We start from the raw sequence: 21,280 nt of genomic DNA, 5'->3' as shown, positions 1-21,280 counted from the left end.
TTGATGGATAAAAAGATTTTAGAGTCTTGTAAGTAGTAACCCATTTGCCAACAAACGAAAACTTTATGTAAGATATGGGGATAAGGAGAGATTTAAATTTTAATAAAAATACATTATTCGATTCTTCTAGTATTTGGAGGCTAAACCTTATAACGAACAAGAGCATGAATAAGGATGAACAAATGATACCAAGTATTTTTTATTTCAATTCGGTACCCATTTTTCAAGGTTTTGAAAAACATGCTACCATTGTTTTATCTATTCATTCCCTTCCCTTCTGTACCGGTATCGAACCGAGCTCATATTAATTTAAGTATCTTTTTACCAACAAACACAAACTTTAGGGTCAAAAAAGTAACAAACCCCAAACTCAATATCCAAATCCAAAACCAAAACCCACTTCACCTATCACACTTTATCCATCACACAATAATAATATCTTCTTCTTCTTCCTCATTCTCTCACATCCTGAAGTTCAGCTTCATCAATCAATCTATAGTGGGTTTCACAAAGATCTAACCAGAACCCACTTCCCAAACACCCTCAAAACCCCAAATCCACCTTCACCCCACCTCCCCGGACCTTTCTCCGGCCAAATTTCCGGCCAAATGACTCACTCATCCTGAAGAACAACTTCATCAGTAGTGGGCTTCATCCAGATCCAACCAAAACCCACTTCCCAAACACCCTCAAAACCCCGAATCCACCTACACCGGACCTTTTTCCGGCAAACTTTCCGGCCAAATGACTTACTCATCCTGAAGAACAAATTCATCAATACTGGGTTTAACCCAGATCCAACCAAAACCCACTTCCCAAACACCATCAAAACCCCAAATCCACCTTCCCCCCACCTCGCCGGACCTTTATCCGGCCAATTTTCCGGCCAAAATGACTCAATCCTTCCCAGAAGAAGTACTCGAACACGTATTCTCCTTCCTGACCTCCCACACCGACCGTAACGCCGTCTCCTTAGTCTCCAAATCATGGTACGACACCGAACGTTGGTGCCGTGACCACGTCTTTATCGGAAACTGCTACGCCGTAAACCCTAGGGTTTTAACCAGGAGGTTTAAGGAGGTGAAGGCGGTGGAGTTGAAAGGAAAGCCGCATTTTGCGGACTTTAATTTGGTACCCGAAGGATGGGGCGGGTGTGTGGACCCGTGGATAGTGGAAATGGGTCGGGTTTATTCCGGGTTGGAGGAGATTAGACTCAAGAGGATGGAGGTGACGGATGAGGGGTTGGAGATGGTGGCCAAAGGGTTTGGGAAGTTGAAGGTGTTGGTGTTGGCGAGCTGTGACGGGTTTAGTACCGACGGGCTTGCGGCCGTTGCGGCTAATTGCAGGTTGAATATGTTGTTTTTAATTTGTTTAGTTAGGGAATTAGAATAAGGAGTTATGTTTGTTGTGAGTGTGAAATGTGAATCATGTGTGATAGGGGTGTGCTCGGTTTGGTTATTAGCTGAAACCGAAGTTATCAGTTTTTCGGTTAGTTACTTTAATGTGGAGTATATATTATTTAAGTTGTTTGATTGGTGAATAAGTAATCTGAGTGTGAAGTTGTTTAGTTAAAAGGTTTAAGTGGTTGTGCATGATTAGGTTCGGTTATATGCGTAAATCGAAACCAAAACTGAAGTCATCGTTTAAACTATTTTATATAATAATTGGGATAATTGGGTTGGTTTATTCGGTTAGTTTGTCGGTTAGGTTAATTTCGGTTAAAAACCAAAACCAAACTTGGGTTAAAATTTTTGCTTAGAAATATATGAAATGGAGGTATAAGTTCATGTAGTGGGGGTATAAAAACTAGAAATGGAGGTATAAAACTAAAAATGTAAGAAAATATGAATCGTTCAGTAATCAGTTTGGTTAGTTTCAGACCGATTTTGGTTAAATTAGGTTCGGTTTCATTGGTTTTCGGGTCGGTTAGGTTAATTTCGGTTAACGAGGGTACAAAAAAAACCGAAAATCGATTTTTGGTTTAATTGGTTTTCAGTTAATTTCGATTCGGTTTCATTGGTTTCAACTTCAATCAATTTAAAAGTCCTTTTTTATTCGTGTTTTTCATTCATCTAATTTTCAAAACAGAAATTTACGAGTACTGGATTTAAGGGAATGTGAAGTCGAAGAACTAAGTTGCCACTGGCTGAGTCACTTCCCAGACTCATTCACCTTGCTCGAATCTCTCAACATCGCTTGTTTGAGTTCCGAAGTTAGTTTCTCGGCCCTCGAACGGTTGGTTTCCAGGTCACCAAATCTGAAAACCCTTAAACTAAACCGCACCGTACCCCTTGAGAAACTATCCACGCTCCTACAACGGGCCCCACAGCTCGTTGAATTTGGTACGGGTGCCTACTCAGCTGAAGGTTTGGATGCTTATTCAAGTTTGGCAGAGGCTTTTTCAGGCTGCAAGAAGCTTAAAAGCTTATCGGGGTTTTGGGATGTGATTCCGGCTTATCTTCCGGCTGTTTATTCCGTGTGTTCTCAGCTTACGTCTTTGAACTTGAGCTATGCAACTACACAAAGTCCAGATCTTTCCAAGATTATTAGTCACTGCCATAATTTGCAGCGTCTAGTGGTAAGTTATAGTTCATGTTACATACTTTTTAAGTTTAAACTTGCATATATTATTTGTTTTTATCAGTGGCTTCTTCATGTTACATTAACACAATGCCGGTGTTTTGGTAAATGAATTATTTTAATAATATGCAATTAGACATGTTTAACTATTTGAACTAGGCTATGATGGATAAAATACTTTGAAAGCATTTTTTTTTTAATTTCTGGTTGAAAATTCAGTTAATAGTGGTTAAAGTGTTAAAATAGTTTATCATATCATCAAGCACGCACAAACAACAAATTAATTTGATGTCTTCAAAATGTCGGCATGGCTTTCTTCAAAGTTAATTTAATATATTATTTTAAACATGCGATTATTGTTTTGTCGTGATTACATATAAGTGGAAAAATGGGTGGGCTGTGTAACGGGTCAAAACAGGAACACGTCGAAATGTGTAATTCTTTGATATGGGTTGGGTCGGGTCGACCTGAAATACCTGCCTTGAATTAGTTAACCTTCATTATTAGTAAGTTAGTGTGTCAAATATGGTTAAAAGATTATACTTTTCTAATAAAGATCTCATTTTTTAACAAAAAGATTTATGTGGCTTTATTCATTAGTTGTACTTGATAACCGCGTGTTTTAATTTTACCCATTTGATCGGCTAAACTTGATAATTTAACCTTAGTTGATAGTACATTTCGTTCCATCAAATCACGTCAACTTTTTATTTCTTTTCAAACTAACGAAAAATGCAATTACAGGTATTAGATTACATTGAGGACACGGGCCTGGAAACCGTTGCTACATCATGTAAAGACCTAAAAGAACTAGTGGTTTTCCCATCCGACCCATATGTAGCAGACGCAAACGTTCCCTTAACCGAGCAAGGTCTCGTTTCGGTTTCACAAGGCTGCACAAAACTCCATTCCGTCCTATATTTCTGTCGCCAGATGTCAAACTCAGCACTTGTTTCAATCTCCAAAAACCGCCCTAACATAACATGCTTCCGTTTATGCATTCTCGAACCCCGTTCACCTGACTACCTAACACTCGAACCCCTAGACACCGGATTCGGCTCCATAGTCGAAAACTGCAAACAGCTCACACGCCTTTCAATGTCGGGCCTTCTGACGGACCGCGTGTTCGAATACATCGGGAAACACGCGAAAAAACTCGACATGCTTTCGATAGCTTTTGCAGGAGACACTGACTTGGGGTTGCATTATATCTTATCGGGTTGTGACAGTTTAAGGAAGTTGGAGATTCGTGATTGTCCGTTTGGTGATAAAGCTTTGCTGGCAAACGCTTCGAAGTTGGAGACAATGCGATCCCTTTGGATGTCTTCGTGTTTCGTTAGTTTTGGAGCATGTAAATTACTCGGTCAGAAAATGCCTCGTTTAAACGTTGAAGTTATCGACGAACGCGAAAACCTGAACTCGATTCCCGAAAATGTCCCTGTTGAGAAGGTTTATATTTACCGGACGGTTTGTGGTCAACGGTTTGACATGCCGGATTTCGTACGGATAATGGGAAAAGATAAAGCCGACGTGTACAATCTTTCTTGAGGTACGTACACATACTCGCAACGATCATTTATTATTATTATTATTATTATTATATTATTATTATTATTATTTTTGTGTGTAAATTATATGAATGGTATTTGACAGTTATTTTGGTACTTCAGGTTCAAATTTGGTACATTTGGATATTATTGCTGCTGGTGGATCTGGTGTATGAGTTTGTAGAATGTATTTGTATTAGTTTGTGATGTAATCAAAGATTCTTGTATTGTAAGTTGTAACAATCATAATGTTTGTTATTAAACAACTGTTCATTAGTCCCTTGTATCTTCAAATAACTTCAATATTCATTCTCTTATGATCTTGATTGACTGTGTTTGGTTCATACAAAATATTTAGAATGTTATAAATAGAGGTAGCGGTACACAAACCGGGTATTTTTAGTAATTGGGACCGGGTATGAACCGGAACCGGGTATGGTCAAGAAAAGTCAAAATCGAGTACGGGTAGGAACCGGTTTCGGGTATAGTCGGGTATTTGACTGAGTTTCCTAGGTTTTTTTCGGGTTTCGGGTCGGGTTTTCTCGGTTCCGGTTCCACCAGATCCAGGTCGGTTCCGGTACCGGGTACGGCTTTGAGGTGAAATCCTATACTAGGTCCTACCCGCAGGTGGGGTACGGGTAGGAATCGGTTACACTGGGTCGGGTCTGGAACCGGGTATTATGTGCCCCTCTAAGTAGAGGCACACAAACTGGGCATTTATCAAGAACCGGTTTTGTGTATAGTCAACAAAAGTCAAAACTAGGTTGGGTAGGAACCGGTTCCGGGTATGGTTAACAAAAGTTAAAATCAAGCCATGGAGGAACTGGTTTCATGTATAATTGGGTATTTGAAAAGGCTTTAACCTGGGTTTTTTTTCGGTTCGGGTAGCGTCGGGTTGGGTTTTGATCGGGTAAAGGTGGAACCAGTTCTGGCGGGTTTGGGTTGGGTACAAGTTGAGGGAGAAACCCAAAACCAGGTCGTACCTGCGGGTAGGTTTCAAAACCTGGTATTCTGTGCACCTCTAGTTATAAGAATTGAACTGAGTAACCGGATGTGTCAAATAAATTAAAATTTGGCTGAAATTTGTTATGTTTTCGGTTTACGTATGAGTTCAATTCAGTTATGGATTGGTTTTAAGTTTTAACATTTGGAAGTTGGAACTTTTTAGTTAAAAAAATTTGGGACTAAAACTTTTTGGTCTAAATTTGTTATTAACCATTTATTACTAAATTTTTTTAGACTTTGAGTTACTTCTAGTTAAAAAGAAAGAAAAAATAATAAATTTGGGTCGTAATTCAATAACGCACATGCAAATAAGTTCGAAGTGGTTGGTTCTTAGGTTCGGTATTGAAACGAAGTACATGTGGACACCGTAATTTTTGGTTGAACAATGGCAAAAATGTCGGCCGTTAAGTTTGGTTTGGTTCGGTTAATAGGTTTTTCCTCATCCAATCATTTCTGTTTGTTACTCGTAAGCAATCGATTTTTACGTAGCAGAGGTCTTGAGTTTAAATATGTTTGGAATCTTTAAGGCCATATGCCCGACGCAAGTTATGTATGTTTGATATGATCCCGTTGATTATCAGGGTTTTAACGAGATAACCCCATGATTTTCTGATAAGGTTATCAACCACAAACAAGAAGCTTTATATGTATTAAATGATGATATCTACTTTTTTATACATGCATACATCACCATCATGATGATGCACATACTTTTTTATTCAAAAAATTTCATTCTTCCATCATTTCATTGAGGCCATTCTGCAAATCTCTGGTTCAGATCTTTACCATCAAGTAGATGCTCATTTAAAGTCAATTCTCTGAATGACTTACTATTCCTTTTTAACTTTATAAACTCTCAGAGTCTTTTTCTTTTTGATCATTGCTCAACTTTAGGATTTAAGATGTCTATCAAAAGTAATAGCAAATAATAAATGATTATTATATTTGGTGTATTTGTTTTTATTAAGTTTAACTATCATCCTTCACTCACTACCGATACTAACTAACGAATTGGATGTTGATGGTCCCATCTTTTAACGTATTTATTCCCAAAGGTCCGTCACTAACAGAATGCTAACGGCGCTAGTTACAGGTCGCCGGAAAACTCAACATTTTCGTCCCGGACATATTTGTAAACTTAGATTGAACATTTAGGAACCTTTTTCAAGTAAAAACCCCAATTATTGAGGTCACCGGAACCCTAGAACTAGAGGTGTGCATTGGTCGGTTTGAGGCGGTTTTAGGCCAAACTCATAACCATAACCAATATGTCGGTTAATAAATAACCATAATCATAACCGATCCGTTATGGCGGTTTCGGTTAATCAGTTTTGAAGGTTATAACAAGTCGGTTATCGGTAGGTTAACCGTAATTAAAACAATGTAATTGAGCCTAAAACTTTGGTACTAAATATTACAAAAAAAAAAATTAAAAATAACATAACATAGCTCAACAAAATATATAATCCATAATATTAATAATATATATTCAAACAAACAATAAATGGATTAACTTTTTAGTCAAAATCAAATCATAGTAAAAAATTGAGAGCATTATTAGTTTATTACCTTTTTAATTTTCTTCAAATTATCATCAAGACTTCTTATTACACTCTATAAAGTTGAGAATCTTGTAAATGGGGCAGATCGGTTATGGCGGGTTTGAAATTATCTTTAATCAAAACCGACCCATATTTGACGGTTTTCAAAAATTCATTAAAACCGAACCATTGGTTGTCGGTTATCAGTTAAAATTTGTTCGATTATGTCGGTTATGGTTCGATTGACGGTTATGACAGTTAATTTGCACACCGCTACCTAGAACCATCGGCGGAATAGGTTGGTAGTGCTCAAATGGTGGTGGTTGGTTGGTGGTGAGTCAGTTGGTGGTGGTGTTCTGGTTGAGGTTTTCGGCAAAAAAAATGTGTTGTTTATGGCCGGACGATCAGCAAGTAACAGCGTTAGTATTCTGTTAGTCACGAACCGTTGAGAACAAATACGTTAAAAGATGGAACCGCCAGCGGCTAATTCGTTATTTGGAATCGACAGGGACCAAAAGATGATAGCTGAGATTAATGAAAACCAATATACCTTAAAATTTTTAAAATAATCAATAACGACGAAAGCACATATGCATTTGAGAGATGGAAATCAAAGTTGAGAGCGACAATAAAAGGAAATTATCGACTTGGTGTTTTTAAATGTGTAGAGAGGCATTCATTTGTGTAACATGCAATACCTAATAACAACTATGTTAACCATTTTATGGTCTATTTAACACACTTACAACTTGATTACTCTCGTCAGTCAATTTACAACCCGTCAACCAGCTTCAACTCTTCATTCATCTTGTTCATATATCGCGTATGATGGACAATGCATCTTACATTTTAACGAAAAATGGGAGATGAAATCACTAAAATTTGTAATCTACTTGATGAAGTTGTTAATAATAAAAGTTGTGTATTCAAATCACAATTTTAAATAGTATTCGAAGAATATGCAAGTTTTTACCTCTCAAATTCATTTAAGAATTTTATTAACATTTGTATTGAAATATAGTTGTGTAAAATATTATATGTTTTATTAGACTATATTTGTGTCATGAATAATACTATATTAAATGTTGTTATTGACATCCTTCTATGTTATATATTGTTTGAGAGTTATAACTTGAAAAACAAAAAATCATATTACATATTCATCAAATGTTATTAAAATTTGTGTTTTTACACAAATCTTATCATTAATGATTTGATCAAGTAGAAACGTACTTTGTCAGCAAGGGTGAAGGATATTGGTGGCCCGGGGTAGCATCCCCCCCCCCCCCTCTTTTTTCCGATAGTATAAATTTACATGTTTCGTCCAAAAAATGTATATGTAACGTAAATTTACCTATTGTCATCAAAAATTTTGAGACCCCCCCTCCCCCCGGTAAGGTGAATTTACACGTTTTCATCCAAATAATTTTACATTTGGTGTAAATTTACCCGTTTGCGTCAGAAAAATTTGGAATCCCTCCAGAAAAAAAAAAGAAATGACACTAATTAGGTATCGTTAGCAATATAATTATTTGTATGCGTTATAGTTGCAACTGCTCACTAATCTACGCACCTTTATGCTGTGTACGTTAGCTTACAAAGCTTTAGCGTATATAATGGCGAAGCTTGGACGAAAATCTTGGGAGGGGAGGGGGACCTAAAATGTATTAGAAAAATCATAAACGAGGGACCTGGGCTCAAACTTTTGGCCGAAACGGTAATTTTACACTAGATATAATAATTTTCCAGCGAAAATTTTTTTTTTTGGGGGGGGGGGGGGGGCAGAGCCAGGGCCACCACTTGCCTTAAAGAAGCTTCACCAATGGCTTATATCAAAATTTGATAAATTTAACTAAGTTACATATAAATTCTTTTTTAACTGTAACAATCTAAGTAATTATGAATTAAGTTTTATTATTTTCTTTATATATAAATTTCTATTTAAAAGTTCATTTAAATATGCGGACTGGCCTTAAGGTTCGGATGTCACTTCTTGTAAAGCCGTAAACAAACCCACACGTTAAGATTAGTTATTTAGTTGCATAGTACAAGTTTAATGGGCTAAGATTTAAATTGATGACTTGTTTCTTGATTTTGGACGTGACCGGACTAAAAACCGATAAGCCTTGGAAGTATAGACGTCTATCGGTTCTGGTTCGGGCAACTGGTTCAACCGGTCGGTTTGTAAAGCCCAACAACTTCTTTAGCAACATAAAACTTGTTATGCTTAGACCCACTAACGTAAGGTGGCCCATACATATAAATAGCCAGGCGCTCCACTAGGCCCATGTAGATAATACTGGGCTTCAATGATTATTGATTCCTTACATTCATAACAGGCCCATCTTGAGATTGAGCTTCTCGCTTTTGCCATAGGTTGACAAATGGCGGTTTAAGGTTATAGACGTAGAATCTTGTATTCGTTCGATGTCGTCCAAGTAGTCTTCAAGCAAATGGTTCGTCCAAGTAGTAATTCAAGCAATTCGAATGTCATTACTAAAGAGCGTTTTTGAGATTGGAAATATTACAGAGCAATTTAACAAAGAAAAAAAAGTTACCGTTTTTTTCAAATCAAATTCACTCAATCTGGTCCCATCTGACCCGAACCGATTCCTGTTGATTTTGATTATTCACCTTCAAAACCAGTTTTAAATCCGAATCTGTTAGACCGAAAACCTGTTTTAACTCCAGTTACTAAAACCGAACAGGTTTGAAAATCCACTTCTATACGTAATATATAACACACGGGTTTTTGTATTTGTTAACCCTTGGCTATTTTAAAAAAAAGCAAAAAAGCAAATTATGGAGTTAACTGATGAGACTATGGACACGTCCATCGCTGTCCATGCTAAACCTACAACCCACCAATTTCGAAAGAGCTTCGCGCCAAAAGATTTTTAAATTGCCCTAACAATAATCGTCGTTTAATTAATTTTAATATAACTAAAGCTTTAAATGTGTAGATAGGCTAAATTCATAACATATATTTAAATATTATAAAACTATTACATTTTTGGAACACCAAACGAAATCAATTTCTAACACCTTTTGCTTTATTAGCTTTTATATAACTTGATATTAATGTTTGTATATAACCATATTTATGCTAAGTTATCTCACCAAATGAATCATAAATAGCATCATATGTCCATTTTGGACCCATTTTAACATGTTCTTATCAAACAATTTCATAAGACATTGCATGTTTTATTTTCTTTGTACTTTTCTAAATCTCGACTTCGATCAACACGTGTAACTGATAAGAAAATCAAGTACCAAACCCGTAACATCTATAAAACATACATTTCATAAGGATCATTTGTATAGTTTGCGCTGATATGTGTGTTTTCATATGTTTATTGTTTATATGTGCATCCATAAGCAGACCTATGAACAAAACTCGTTTTTTTACCAGCGAAAATTTTTTATTTCGACACCGATAATATATGCGTTACAAGCATTATTTATATATGTTTAAAAAGTAAGGCAAACTCAAAATATTAATACCATCATTTTTATTTAAAGATTTATTATATATAACTCGTTCTCCCAACTAAAAGCAATAAAAAAAAAGATATTAAATAAAAGCATATTCCTCCATTTCAAAACTTATTCATCAAGCTCTAGCTTCTACTACATGTTCAGGAGGGCAGATTCGGTACTCGTCTCGCGATATTTTAAACCTCGGGTCTTCAACTTCAACCGACGATGGGTATAATCGTCTTTTCAGCATCGGCATCCAAACCTAGTACTTTAGTTGGCACGTCCAATTCTTTAATCTCATCATCATCTTCATCTTCAACCACCTCCGTTTCCTCTGGCATTTCCAACACGACCTCTAACTCCACCGCGTGTTTTTCAAGCATTTCCAGTATTGCCCTTAAGTCCACCACGGGTATGGGTATGGCTACGGGCTCGTCTTTTGGTTGAACCATTGGTACCATTGGTCTCACTTGCCTATTTTTATTTTTGTAAATAAGGTACAAGACCATTTGTGTCACTCCAAATAGGAACCCTAGCACATTTGGTGTCTACAAAATAAAATAGACAAGTTTTATTAAACCAAAATCCTGTTGACTTTTGATAAATATAAAATTTACCAAAAAAGTGAAAAAAAGAAAAAATAACACCAATAAGACAAAATCAGTTAAATTTATGATATACACATATTAATATAGTATAGAAAAAAAATACTTATACATATTATAATCTTTAGATTTTTATAGATGAAAACTTTTTATTTTTATTATAATTATAAAGATAAAAAAAAGATATATTTATGTTATTTTGTTATTTTATTGTTTTAGTTTTTTATTTTTTTCAAGGATGATGTCAACAAAAAAAAGTTGTTAAATAAATAAATGAATGTATAAAATATAAACTTACAGCTACAAAGTAATCCTTGATCAAAAAGCCATAGAAAAACCACATCACAGCACAAATGGTGAGGAAGAAGGATAGTGAGAATGGCATGTATTCAACACTTTTGGTTCTTATAACCAATCTCTGCAAAAAAAAATGTTAAATTTTGATAATTGAATCATTAATCATAGTTAAGTTAATAAATGAAGAGATTTAAGAATAAATTACCATAATGCTAAGCGGCGCAGCGAACACGCAAACCGAAAAGACAGCGCAGATCCAACCAACAACGGCTTCTCGTTTATGTGGTTTTTCGACCGCAAACCAAGTTGTAACGACTATCAATGCGAACGATAATATGTTGAACAACACAACTAGCTTGAGTGTGGATTTCTACAAAAGTCACAAATGTTAAATTACATATATGTAAATGTTTTGTTATATGTTGATATGTTATATGTGATGTATATTAATAGACATTACCAAAGCCTCTCTGGTGGCATAGATGAGGAAGGCAATAAGGTAAGCGGTTTCAATGGCGCAACCGACTGAATTTATGGTGATGATCATCATGCCATTTTCGGTCTTGAGATTGCCATAGTAAAGAAGCAACATGCAACTAAATAAGGCAACCGAGTATGGGACGGATTGAAATCCTTCGGTGGATTTTTTCTTGTAGATCTTGTAGAAAGTTGGCCTGCAAGAATTTAATTTTATTTCAGAATCAACAATATGTTAAGAACTGTGAAAGTTGTGACAGTTATAGATCCAAACACACGAAAGGAGACTTACAAAGGCGCCAAGAACACGCAGAACGAGATGATGTTTCCTGTAAACAAATCAAACAAAAAAGTTTAGAAAAATATATGATCACATTAATTTACAAACTTAAAGAATTTATGATCGTATAGATTATAGATGAAGACTCTACCAAGAATGCCAAAAATAGAAGCCAAGAGGTGAGTTGAGAAATGAGCCATTGATGTTGGTGGTGATGAAGCTCACAACAACTCACTAAGGATTGAAAGAAAGAGCTTGAGAAAGACTTGTGAAAACCAACAATATATATAGTGTCTCAAAAGCAAGTTATTAAAAATAAGGTGTGTTTTACATGTGTATTCTTTTGTATAACTTTTTAATGATTTCTAATACTATTACTTGTGGAGATAAACTAAATAATTGCATTGAATTTTTTTAGCTGCCAACGAAACTGGCTAAATTCATCGTATCGGGATACACTCGTCTTTCCGGAAAAAACCCTCACCTAAGGCCAATGCCCGTGAACACTCACCTGAAGGTACGACCGTGCGGTGAAATAAAACTCGGTCAATTTAAGGATCCAACTAGTGAAAGCCACCTAATCGTCTAGTCTCTCATCATCACCCTGGTGCCTCTGAAACTAAATGTTGTGGACAGAAATCGAACCTAGGTCACATAAAACATCAAATCTATCCCTTACCACTCCACCCCTAACTCATTAGCTAAATAATTTGCATTGAGTACTTTTTTAATTTAATAATATTATTATTTAGTTATAAGTTTCCCCAAATATATAAATGTTAATACCGAAATGATTGATACAAATTATAGATTTTATATCTAAGGATATATTATAACTTTGTTCTTCTTATATATTTTTCTAATTTTGTCAAGTGTAAGTTAGATACATAATTTGTTGTTTTGGCTATATGGCTTTGTTTTAAACATTATTTTGGTTTTATTGAAGAAAAAACTAAACTATTAACTGATTGATTGCAAGGATTGGTTATATTTTGCCTAAAATGCATCATGCATATGTCTTGTACTAAATGTTAAATCTCATGAAAGTTACAACTTAACGGTGAAACGTTTATCGGTTCCTTAATAAAAAATAATTAAAGTTAACCCGGGTTATAAGTAACTGGTAATAAAAGATAAGAGTTACAGCACAATATATATGTCACGTCAAGCTTCTTTTGGTAAAATTTCATTATTCTTATCGAAAACATGATCAAAATCATTTCACCTTTACTAAAGCTCCGCATAAAACGGTTTATTTATGTTTTGCTCAAACGATGTGTGTGACGACAGGCTACTCAACAGAATACCTATAGAAATCACGTGAAAACAAACTTTTCTCCTGACGTTGATTACAGGTCATCAATAACAGGCGAACCAGCATAATAAAGACAACAGACTACTCAACAGAATATCCATAGAAATCACGTGAAAACAGAATTTTCTCCTGACGGTGATTACAGCTCATCTAACAAACGAACCAGCATAATAAAGACGTGAAATATTTTATACTCTTCTTGCCGCGTGAAAATTATACTTGCTTTTATAGTTCAACTTTGTAATTTGCTGATTGAAATTTTGAAATCAATAACATTATAGTTTCTTTTCAGATTTAGAAGACAAATAAATATAAAAATTACACAAAATGATTTTTTTTGTGTAATAAAAGATTCATTATTCTTATAAAAAAACTGATCAAAAGCATTTCACCTTTACTAAAGCTCCTCATAAAACGGTTTATTAATGTTTTGCTCAGACAATGTGTATGACGACAGGCTACTCAACAGATTACCTACAGAAATCACGTGAAAACAGAATTTTCTCCTGACGGTGATTACAGGTCAGCAACAGACGAAACAACATAATAAAGACGTGAAATATTTTGTACGTTTTTGCCGCGTGAAAATTATACTTGCTTTTATAGTTCAACTTCGTAATTTTCCCATTGAAATCTTGAAATAATAACATTATAGTTTCCTTGAGATTTAGAAGACAAATAAATATAAAAGTTACACAAAATGATTTTTTTTTTAATTGAAATATCTTAAAACTTTTTAATATTTAAAATCGTGATTGACCTTTTTTTTATAATTTTTTTTCTTGTAAATTATGACGACAAGTTAAATTAAAGTTTTGCAACTACATAAATTAAATACAGTTCACATTCACATGGTTTTAGACGGCAACGCTATTTATTTATTATCATTACATATATATAGGGATTTATAATTTATATTGTGAATTCGGAAAAAGAAAATCACTTTTTTTTCTTTGCCTAATTTTAGGAAACTTGTTCTCAATACGTAATTTACAACAACTTAACGGCACTCAATCATTCTTCTACAACAAAGCTTCTACGTGTAATAATTCTAGAGACATATAGCGATAGGGGTACGCACGATTTGGTTGGGTAAAGCAAAAAACTGAAACTTTGGTTTTTGAATTTTTGAAAATCGTCCGATTTTTGGTTTTCTTGGTTTGGGTTAGGTTCGATTTCAACTTTGTCAGTTAAGCTTAAAAATTTTGGGCCAAAAATCTGCCCAAAATAATGAAATTAGGCCTAAATCATTTTGTTAATTAAGAACTAGTATCAATAATGAAAAAATAATTAAGAACTAATAGTTAATATACATTTGGGCTAAAATATTGAGTTACATATTTATTATTTTATAAATTACTTAAAATTAAAAAAATAAAAAATAAAATCTACAAATTCGGTTTGGTTCGGACATTCAGTTTTTTTTAGATTTTATTATATACAAATCAAAACCGAACCGTAAGTTTGGTTTTTACAGAAACATAAAACCAAACCGTCAGCTTTTGTTTTGGTTTAGTTCTTTCAGATTTGGATTGGTGTTTCAGCTTTTTGCACACCCCTAACCAGCGGTGGCTCTGCTAGATTGGGTTCGATGATCGAGCCACGAAGACAATCGAGGAAATCAATCGAACGCTCTACATTAAATTGATGGATCGGTTGAGGTTACATAATGATAAAATTAAAGGAAGTCCACTTGTAAACACACCCCTAATGCTAACGCCATCAAAGGGGTTCATATTTGCTTTTTTTAGGGTTTCTTCTACCTTCTTCTCTTGCTACTTTCATCATTTGCTAATTGTGGCATCCATATTTAGAGTATGTTAAATTTGGAAATGAGTTGTACATAATAATAAACTTTTGTGTTTTTTTATTCAACGGTGGATTTTTTTTTAAACTTTTGTCGTTCGTGGGACTTAAATCCAAAACTTCTAAACCCTCTTAACTTAAAGTGTTTAAAGTCTTTGTCATTGTCAATATACCACCAACCCATTGGTTAAAAAAATAATAATAATTCAAGTTATCGAGTACATGTTACATATTTTCTTTGCCTTTGTGTACATAGTACAAATTTGTCTAACCCTAAGCTCGTTTCAACTTATGAGTTATTGAGCTTCAGTTCGGTTTGTAATGGGCTCCATGTCTAAAACTCGAGTTTAGCTCATGAGTTATTTTTTTAACTCGAGTTTGACTTGTTTACTGTTTTATTATTATTTTATTATATGTATACACACAATTAGAGTTAGTTATACAAATTGTCTTGCACTATTGTAACACCTATAAAAGGTCTAATATTAAAAGGTTATTGAACTCCGGTTCAGGTTGTAACGGGTTCCAGGTCTAAAACTCGAATTCAATTAATGAGTTAATTTTTTAAACTCGAGTTCTACTTGTTTATTATTTTTTTATTATACACACACAATTAGAGTTAGTTACACAAATTGTTCTTGTAGTACATCACCTATAAGGCTTAATATTAAAAGGTTGAAAATTTGATAAATGCTTTATTTAAAGGCGAATATACATCATCTAAAATCTACTCCTATAATGCATCTACCGCCTACTTTGTGGGAGGTCCCGCTAGGTCAAGAGGCTATCAATAAATGTTTAATATATGTGGTTTTCGGTTTGTAATATGTTTTGAGTTTTAACACTATTTTTTTTTAAAGATAAAACCATTAGGTTTGTGCAAATTGACACTTTTACCTTTTTACAAACTATATGGACTATATATGTAATTTACTAAAAGAAAAAACCACAATCCCAACATAGCTCCCGCGTTGTTCCCACTATTGCACACCTTGACAACGCCAATTCTCTTGTTGGTGACCGCTCTCTCAAGCTAGAACCATTTCGATACACATCCCTCAAAACTCTTGCCCGTATGTGCTTCCTCTTGATGTTCCGATGAGCTTTGGAACCCAATCAGAATGCCGAAAAAATAAAATTTACAAGTTCCACAGTATTTCTACACCTTCTATGAGCCAACAACCATATTTTTAGTATCTAAAGGCCGTTACACAATCCTAATTGAAGTTGTTCATATCCATTTTGGATATATGGATTAATCTACTCTTCACAAACACATAGATGAGAAACGTGAGGCGGGGTCAAAATACCTCTAGGCCTCATCTAATCACTTAAGTGATGGGTTGTCGAAAGTTCACTTGAGATTCGTCGATGAGAGGAAGAAGACAGGGGACTTGGCTCTCCTTTTCATTTGATTTTTTCCTCACCTAAAAGGTAAAACTTTCAGTATACATGAAAAGGGATATCCTTTTTAAGAAAGTTATAATTTGAACAAGAACATGTTAAAAACTAATAGATCTCAAACATTTAAGTTAGCCTAAAATACTACTTTTTATTAGACTACGATACACAAACACACATACTAGTTTTTATCCCCCGTGTTATAAGGGTTGTTTGCGTTATTCGTTTATAATATATAATATTTATATATTTTTTTGGATTTTAATTTTATTTAATATACTTAGGATTTCGCAAATAAATGAGATGTTATAACCGAATTTAAAAGCTATCTGGGTTTGGTGAGACTCATGACCTGCTTATTTTTTTACTATAAAATTGTTTTTTAATTATAAATAATATCGTTTATTAAAAAAATAATATATTAATTTTTAGACAAAATAGCAAAAGACATCATTTATGTTTGAACGTTTTTTTCAGTGGATGCCCTTTAGCGAAACAAATGGCAGAAAACAAACTCGAAATTTTAAATCCCTTTCACGTTAAGTCCTTGATCACTAACCTCGTTAGTTTTTCTCCTTAAATCTGGACATGTGCAAGGCACATGAGTGTATTATTGTAAATTTACAATTTATTTAATAAAAACATTAATATATTTAAAATAAATACCTCCCCCACCCCATCCCCACCCAAACCCACCTCCATTCTCTTTATCTCTCTCTCTTCTTCCTCTCTCTCTCTCTCTCTCTCTCTGTGAATCCTCATCACCATATAGCCACTGACTAAACCCCTTTCTGAACTATACCACCGCCGCCACCATTCTTATATTCTCCAACTTCACCACTGTAGAAACATGAAATGAATCTGACCTGATCCATGACGATGTTCCCCGGTCTTCGAGATGAACGAACCACGACTCGATCTTCTTCTCCGGTAGCTTAAGATCTGCAATGGTTTTTGGGGGTGTGGAGGTGACTACTAAGAAATCTCAAGAATCTCTTGTTTACAGACACAAAAATGGTTATGGTGATGGCTCTTATTGAGAACAACCAACCCTTAATAAGGAGGTGGAGACATCCTTATATAGGGAGCCTCATGGCCACCATCATGGTACCCTAATGGGCCTAGCCCAGTTAGGGTTACCTCCACAAAACCCCCTCAGCCCAATAATATTGTATTAGCCCATTAATAAAACAAGCCAAACATAATAAATTAAGGTCGTAAGCCGGGTTTAGTACCATACCCCTACAAGCCCCCCAAGTCCAGTGTTGCTCCTAGGCGTGCAAGCGTTTAGGTGGAGCTCTGGACTTCATAAGGTGTGTTAGGATATGAGGCGGTTTTTTCCCCTTTCTTCGGCCTTGTCTTTATTGTCTTTGAGTTTTGAGAGATTTTCTCCATGATGGTGACATGTTGTGATCCTTATGATAATAATGGTGCATTGGCATGAATAAGATATAGCACGCATCATAACAATAGTGGCGCGGGGCCTGATAAAAGATAGAGTGCGCATCTCGATAATAATGTAACGCAACTTGCACGCGAGGCAGCTTACGAGCTATAAAAATAATGAAGCTTGCGCGCGAGGCGACTTACGAGCTATAAAATAATGAAGCAAGCGCGAGTTGCGGCTTATAAGCTGTAATATGATGATAATGACTGGCCCACAAGGGCCTCTTCTACGCAGGATGACTATCCCGGCTTGTCTTCAAAATAATAATGGAGGCACAAACGGCTAGATAATAATAATAATGTAATAGGTGCTTGTGCGACTCGTAGCCGAACCTGCAAAAACATATCAACTAAAAGTGGATGTATTACAAGGTTCCCATCCTCGGGCAAATTATGAGGTGTGCCCAACCTACGCTGGCGCGTGGCCTTTTGGGATATTATTAGGCTCCCGACCTTTATGTTTGGCGCGTGGCCATGTGGGATATTATTAGGCTCCCGACCTTTATGTTTGGCGCGTGGCCATGTGGAATATTATTAGTCTCCCGACCTTTAAGTTTGGCGCGTGGCCATGTGGGATATTATTAGGCTCCCGACCTTTAAGTTTGGCGCGTAGCCGTATGGGTTTATGAGGATTCCCAACATTTAAGTTTGGCGCGTAGCCGTATGGGTTTATGAGGATTCCCAACCTTTAAGTTTGGCACGTAGCCGTATGGGTTTATGAGGATTCCCAACCTTTAAGTATGGCGCGTAGCCGTATGGGTTTATGAGGATTCCCAACCTTTAATTAGGACGTCTTCCATCCTTAGGCGAATTATGAGGTGAGCCCAACCTAGTATTTGGATGTCTTCCACCGCGCTAATGTAGTGGTGATATACCATGGTAGTCCCCCAGTTCATTGCTGCTAAATAATGTTAGTAGCATTGAACTTGTAATAATAAACTTGTTAGTAATGTTTCAATCACATGCGCGGATGAGTATAAACAACTTTTTATATCATGTATAAAAATGATATTTGTTGTTTTAAGATGTCATATGAGATTAAGTAATCATTCATAGTCATATTTACTAATAATCGTTCCAAAGACTTGGTAATACGAACGTTTATTAGTAAAGTCTTTGACATCGTCCATTTCATTTCATAAACAAGTATGTAAGATTAGTTTATTAATAAAAATGGAGATCGTGTCAAGACATGACTTGAGCACCGCGCTTTATAACGGTTTGTTTGTATATCCGAACGTTTATTAGTAAATATATATATTTACGTATAATAAAAAGTCAAGAATAAAGCGTTAAGATACTTTTTTTTTTGAACCAACACAATTAAAAAGAGAGGACCTTTTGTAGTAGAATTCAACCCCTGTCATATCTTGATGCACGGTAAGAGAGGCGAAGTGTAAATACTCAACTCTATACTTTTGTTCCATGATAAATATGACATAATAGTTTAGGGGACTCTTGTGAAAATTGAAAATTAATTCTATTTAAAGAATTTATGGCCATGTGCTGCTACTGACAATGTTTACGTCAAAGGTGTTCGAATGGAGTACCAGTTCACCACCATAATAATATATCCACCATCTCTCTTTTTGTTCGCTTGAAACAGAGTATTATAATTTCATCGGAGCTCGGAGCACAGTAAAGACACGTGGTGACTGACGTTTAGTCCACCGTCGTACATACGTGACCCGCATGATTCATATATGGCCCGCATGGAGTTTCCCGGAAGCCGCTGCTGACTATCCGAAGCTTTCCTCGCTGTCTGAGGAAGCTCGAATTGACCCGCCATAAATTTTGTGTGATCTGCGGGAACCAAAATTGACCCGTAATTGTTCCGCTATAGGTCACTTGCCCTGCAAAAGCTTTGCTTGTGGCCCGTGGCCTTAGTTAATTGGTTGGTTTGAGGAAACGTTTGGTCCGCAGGAGTCAGAATTGACCCGCCGTAACATTTCCCGGGGCTTTTTAGGTGATCCGCATAAGCTAGAAACTATGACCGCGGAAGCCGGAAATTACCCGTCATTGTTTTTTCAGGCCCGTGGAAGCCGTGTTTAATCCACCATTGCTTTGCTTGAAGCCTGTTGGGTGATCCGCGGAAGCTAGAATTGAGTTGTAAGTCACCGGAGCTTTCGTAATCAACCCGCGGAAGCTTTTTCACGGCTCGCGGAAGACAGAAATTGATCCGCAGAAGCTATACGTGCAGCATGCGGAAGCCAAAATTTGCCCTCAAGAAAGTTTTGCGGAAGGCGGAAATGACTCGGCTTAGCTTTGCCTGGGCTTTTTACATGATCCGCGGAAGCTGAAATGATACGCCAGACCTTTTGTTTAATCCGCTTGAGTACGCATGGAGTACGCAGCGGCCGTAGTTGGCTTCGCATAACACGCATGCGTGCATAGTGGCGGAGTGTTTCACCTTGACGGCGTGCGTGAATAGTGGTGTCCGCACCTACGGTGGCCGGAACTTACTGCTTGATCTCACACATAGCACGCAATACTCGGATTTTGATCCGCATGAACCTTCTGTGGTGGTTAGAATTGATCTATCTGCACCCGTGGTGGCCGGAATGGCGATCCAAGGTCGCACATGCATGGCGGCGGAGTGGTGATCCGCGGGCGCGCATGCATAGCGGCAGAAAGTTGAGCGCGCATGCATGGCGGGAGTTGAGCGCGCATGCATGGCGGGAGTTGAGCGCGCATGCATGGCGGGGTTGAGCGCGCATGCATGGCGGGGCGAAGGGTTAAGCGCGCATGCATGGCGGGGTTGAGCGCGCATGCATGGCGGGGGGTTGAGCGCGCATGCATGGCGGGGAGTTGAGCGCGCATGCATGGCGGGGTTGAGCGCGCATGTATGGCGGGGAGTTGAGCGCGCATGGAACAGATCTGAATATCCACATCAGGTAGGTTTTATGTAAAAACCAACAGATCTGAAAGGATTTATAGATCTATGAATATGAAATGTGACTATTGCTCAAACGAACCCAGATATGAAAAAATCATAACTAGCTCTGGTATATTTCACTTATAAAAACACAGATCTAACGGTTTTCCCCAAAGTTTGGTGGTATTTCTTCTTGTATATTTCCGGATCTAGAAATATTTTCAGATCTATAGATTTTTGGACTTCCATAGGACAGATCTGAAAGAAGAAATCATAGAACCTAGAGTATTTGATGAACAGATCGGAGGACCGAGACGAAAAACAAGACGTGGTTCGTTGCCGGTCCCACGGATGGCGCCAATGTAGAAACATGAAATGAATCTGACCTGATCCATGACGATGTTCCCCGGTCTTCGAGATGAACGAACCACGACTCGATCTTCTTCTCCGGTAGCTTAAGGTCTGCAATGGTTTTTGGGGGTGTGGAGGTGACTGCTAAGAAATCTCAAGGATCTCTTGTTTACAGACACAAAAATGGTTATGGTGGTGGCTCTTATTGAGAACAACCAACCCTTAATAAGGAGGTGGAGACCTCCTTATATAGGGAGCCTCATGGCCACCA

The 21,280-nt window shown here is 36.5% G+C and overlaps 2 protein-coding genes across 3 annotated transcripts; one reads left to right on the top strand and one right to left on the bottom strand.

The window, feature by feature from the left end:
- The first annotated feature begins 499 nt into the window (after nt 1-499).
- LOC143543942 (protein TRANSPORT INHIBITOR RESPONSE 1-like) lies at nt 500-4,332 on the top strand. 2 transcript variants are annotated; one of them, XM_077036148.1, is made up of 4 exons: nt 500-1,346; nt 2,089-2,578; nt 3,325-4,129; nt 4,251-4,332. In XM_077036148.1, exons 1-3 carry the CDS (start codon nt 892-894, stop codon nt 4,126-4,128), a joined length of 1,749 nt encoding a protein of 582 aa, XP_076892263.1. In that variant the 5' UTR covers nt 500-891; the 3' UTR covers nt 4,129; nt 4,251-4,332. The 2 variants fall into 2 exon arrangements, with proteins under 2 accessions (XP_076892263.1, XP_076892262.1); XM_077036147.1 differs by lacking the exon at nt 4,251-4,332 and having other exon boundaries at nt 3,325-4,158.
- A 6,039-nt stretch (nt 4,333-10,371) lies between these two features.
- On the bottom strand, nt 10,372-12,015 carry LOC143543951 (bidirectional sugar transporter SWEET9-like). Its single transcript, XM_077036154.1, has 6 exons — nt 11,967-12,015; nt 11,828-11,864; nt 11,519-11,732; nt 11,264-11,428; nt 11,060-11,179; nt 10,372-10,704 (listed from the first exon to the last, which is right to left on the bottom strand). The coding sequence occupies exons 1-6, from the start codon at nt 12,013-12,015 to the stop codon at nt 10,372-10,374; spliced, it is 918 nt and encodes a 305-aa protein (XP_076892269.1).
- Between the last annotated feature and the right edge of the window lie 9,265 nt (nt 12,016-21,280).

The sequence above is a fragment of the Bidens hawaiensis genome, unplaced genomic scaffold (genome assembly GCF_021521415.1).
Source record: "Bidens hawaiensis isolate Kalapana, Puna unplaced genomic scaffold, B.hawaiensis_p1.1 tig00013365_1, whole genome shotgun sequence".
Lineage (NCBI taxonomy): Eukaryota > Viridiplantae > Streptophyta > Magnoliopsida > Asterales > Asteraceae > Bidens > Bidens hawaiensis.
The sequence above is the reverse complement of the archived record's forward strand: the minus strand, read 5'-3'. Positions and strand labels throughout refer to the sequence as shown.

What these genes read in the sequence shown, in the direction of transcription:
- LOC143543942 (XM_077036148.1), top strand. Translation starts at nt 892, where the DNA reads ATGACTCAATCCTTCCCAGAAGAAGTACTCGAACACGTATTCTCCTTC. An exon ending in GCCGTTGCGGCTAATTGCAG is followed by an intron (nt 1,347 to 2,088) that starts GTTGAATATGTT and finishes TTTTCAAAACAG; the next exon opens with AAATTTACGAGTACTGGATT. An exon ending in ATAATTTGCAGCGTCTAGTG is followed by an intron (nt 2,579 to 3,324) that starts GTAAGTTATAGT and finishes ATGCAATTACAG; the next exon opens with GTATTAGATTACATTGAGGA.
- LOC143543951 (XM_077036154.1), bottom strand. Translation starts at nt 12,015, where the DNA reads ATGGCTCATTTCTCAACTCACCTCTTGGCTTCTATTTTTGGCATTCTT. An exon ending in TTCTATTTTTGGCATTCTTG is followed by an intron (nt 11,865 to 11,966) that starts GTAGAGTCTTCA and finishes ATTTGTTTACAG; the next exon opens with GAAACATCATCTCGTTCTGC. An exon ending in TGCGTGTTCTTGGCGCCTTT is followed by an intron (nt 11,733 to 11,827) that starts GTAAGTCTCCTT and finishes AAATTCTTGCAG; the next exon opens with GCCAACTTTCTACAAGATCT.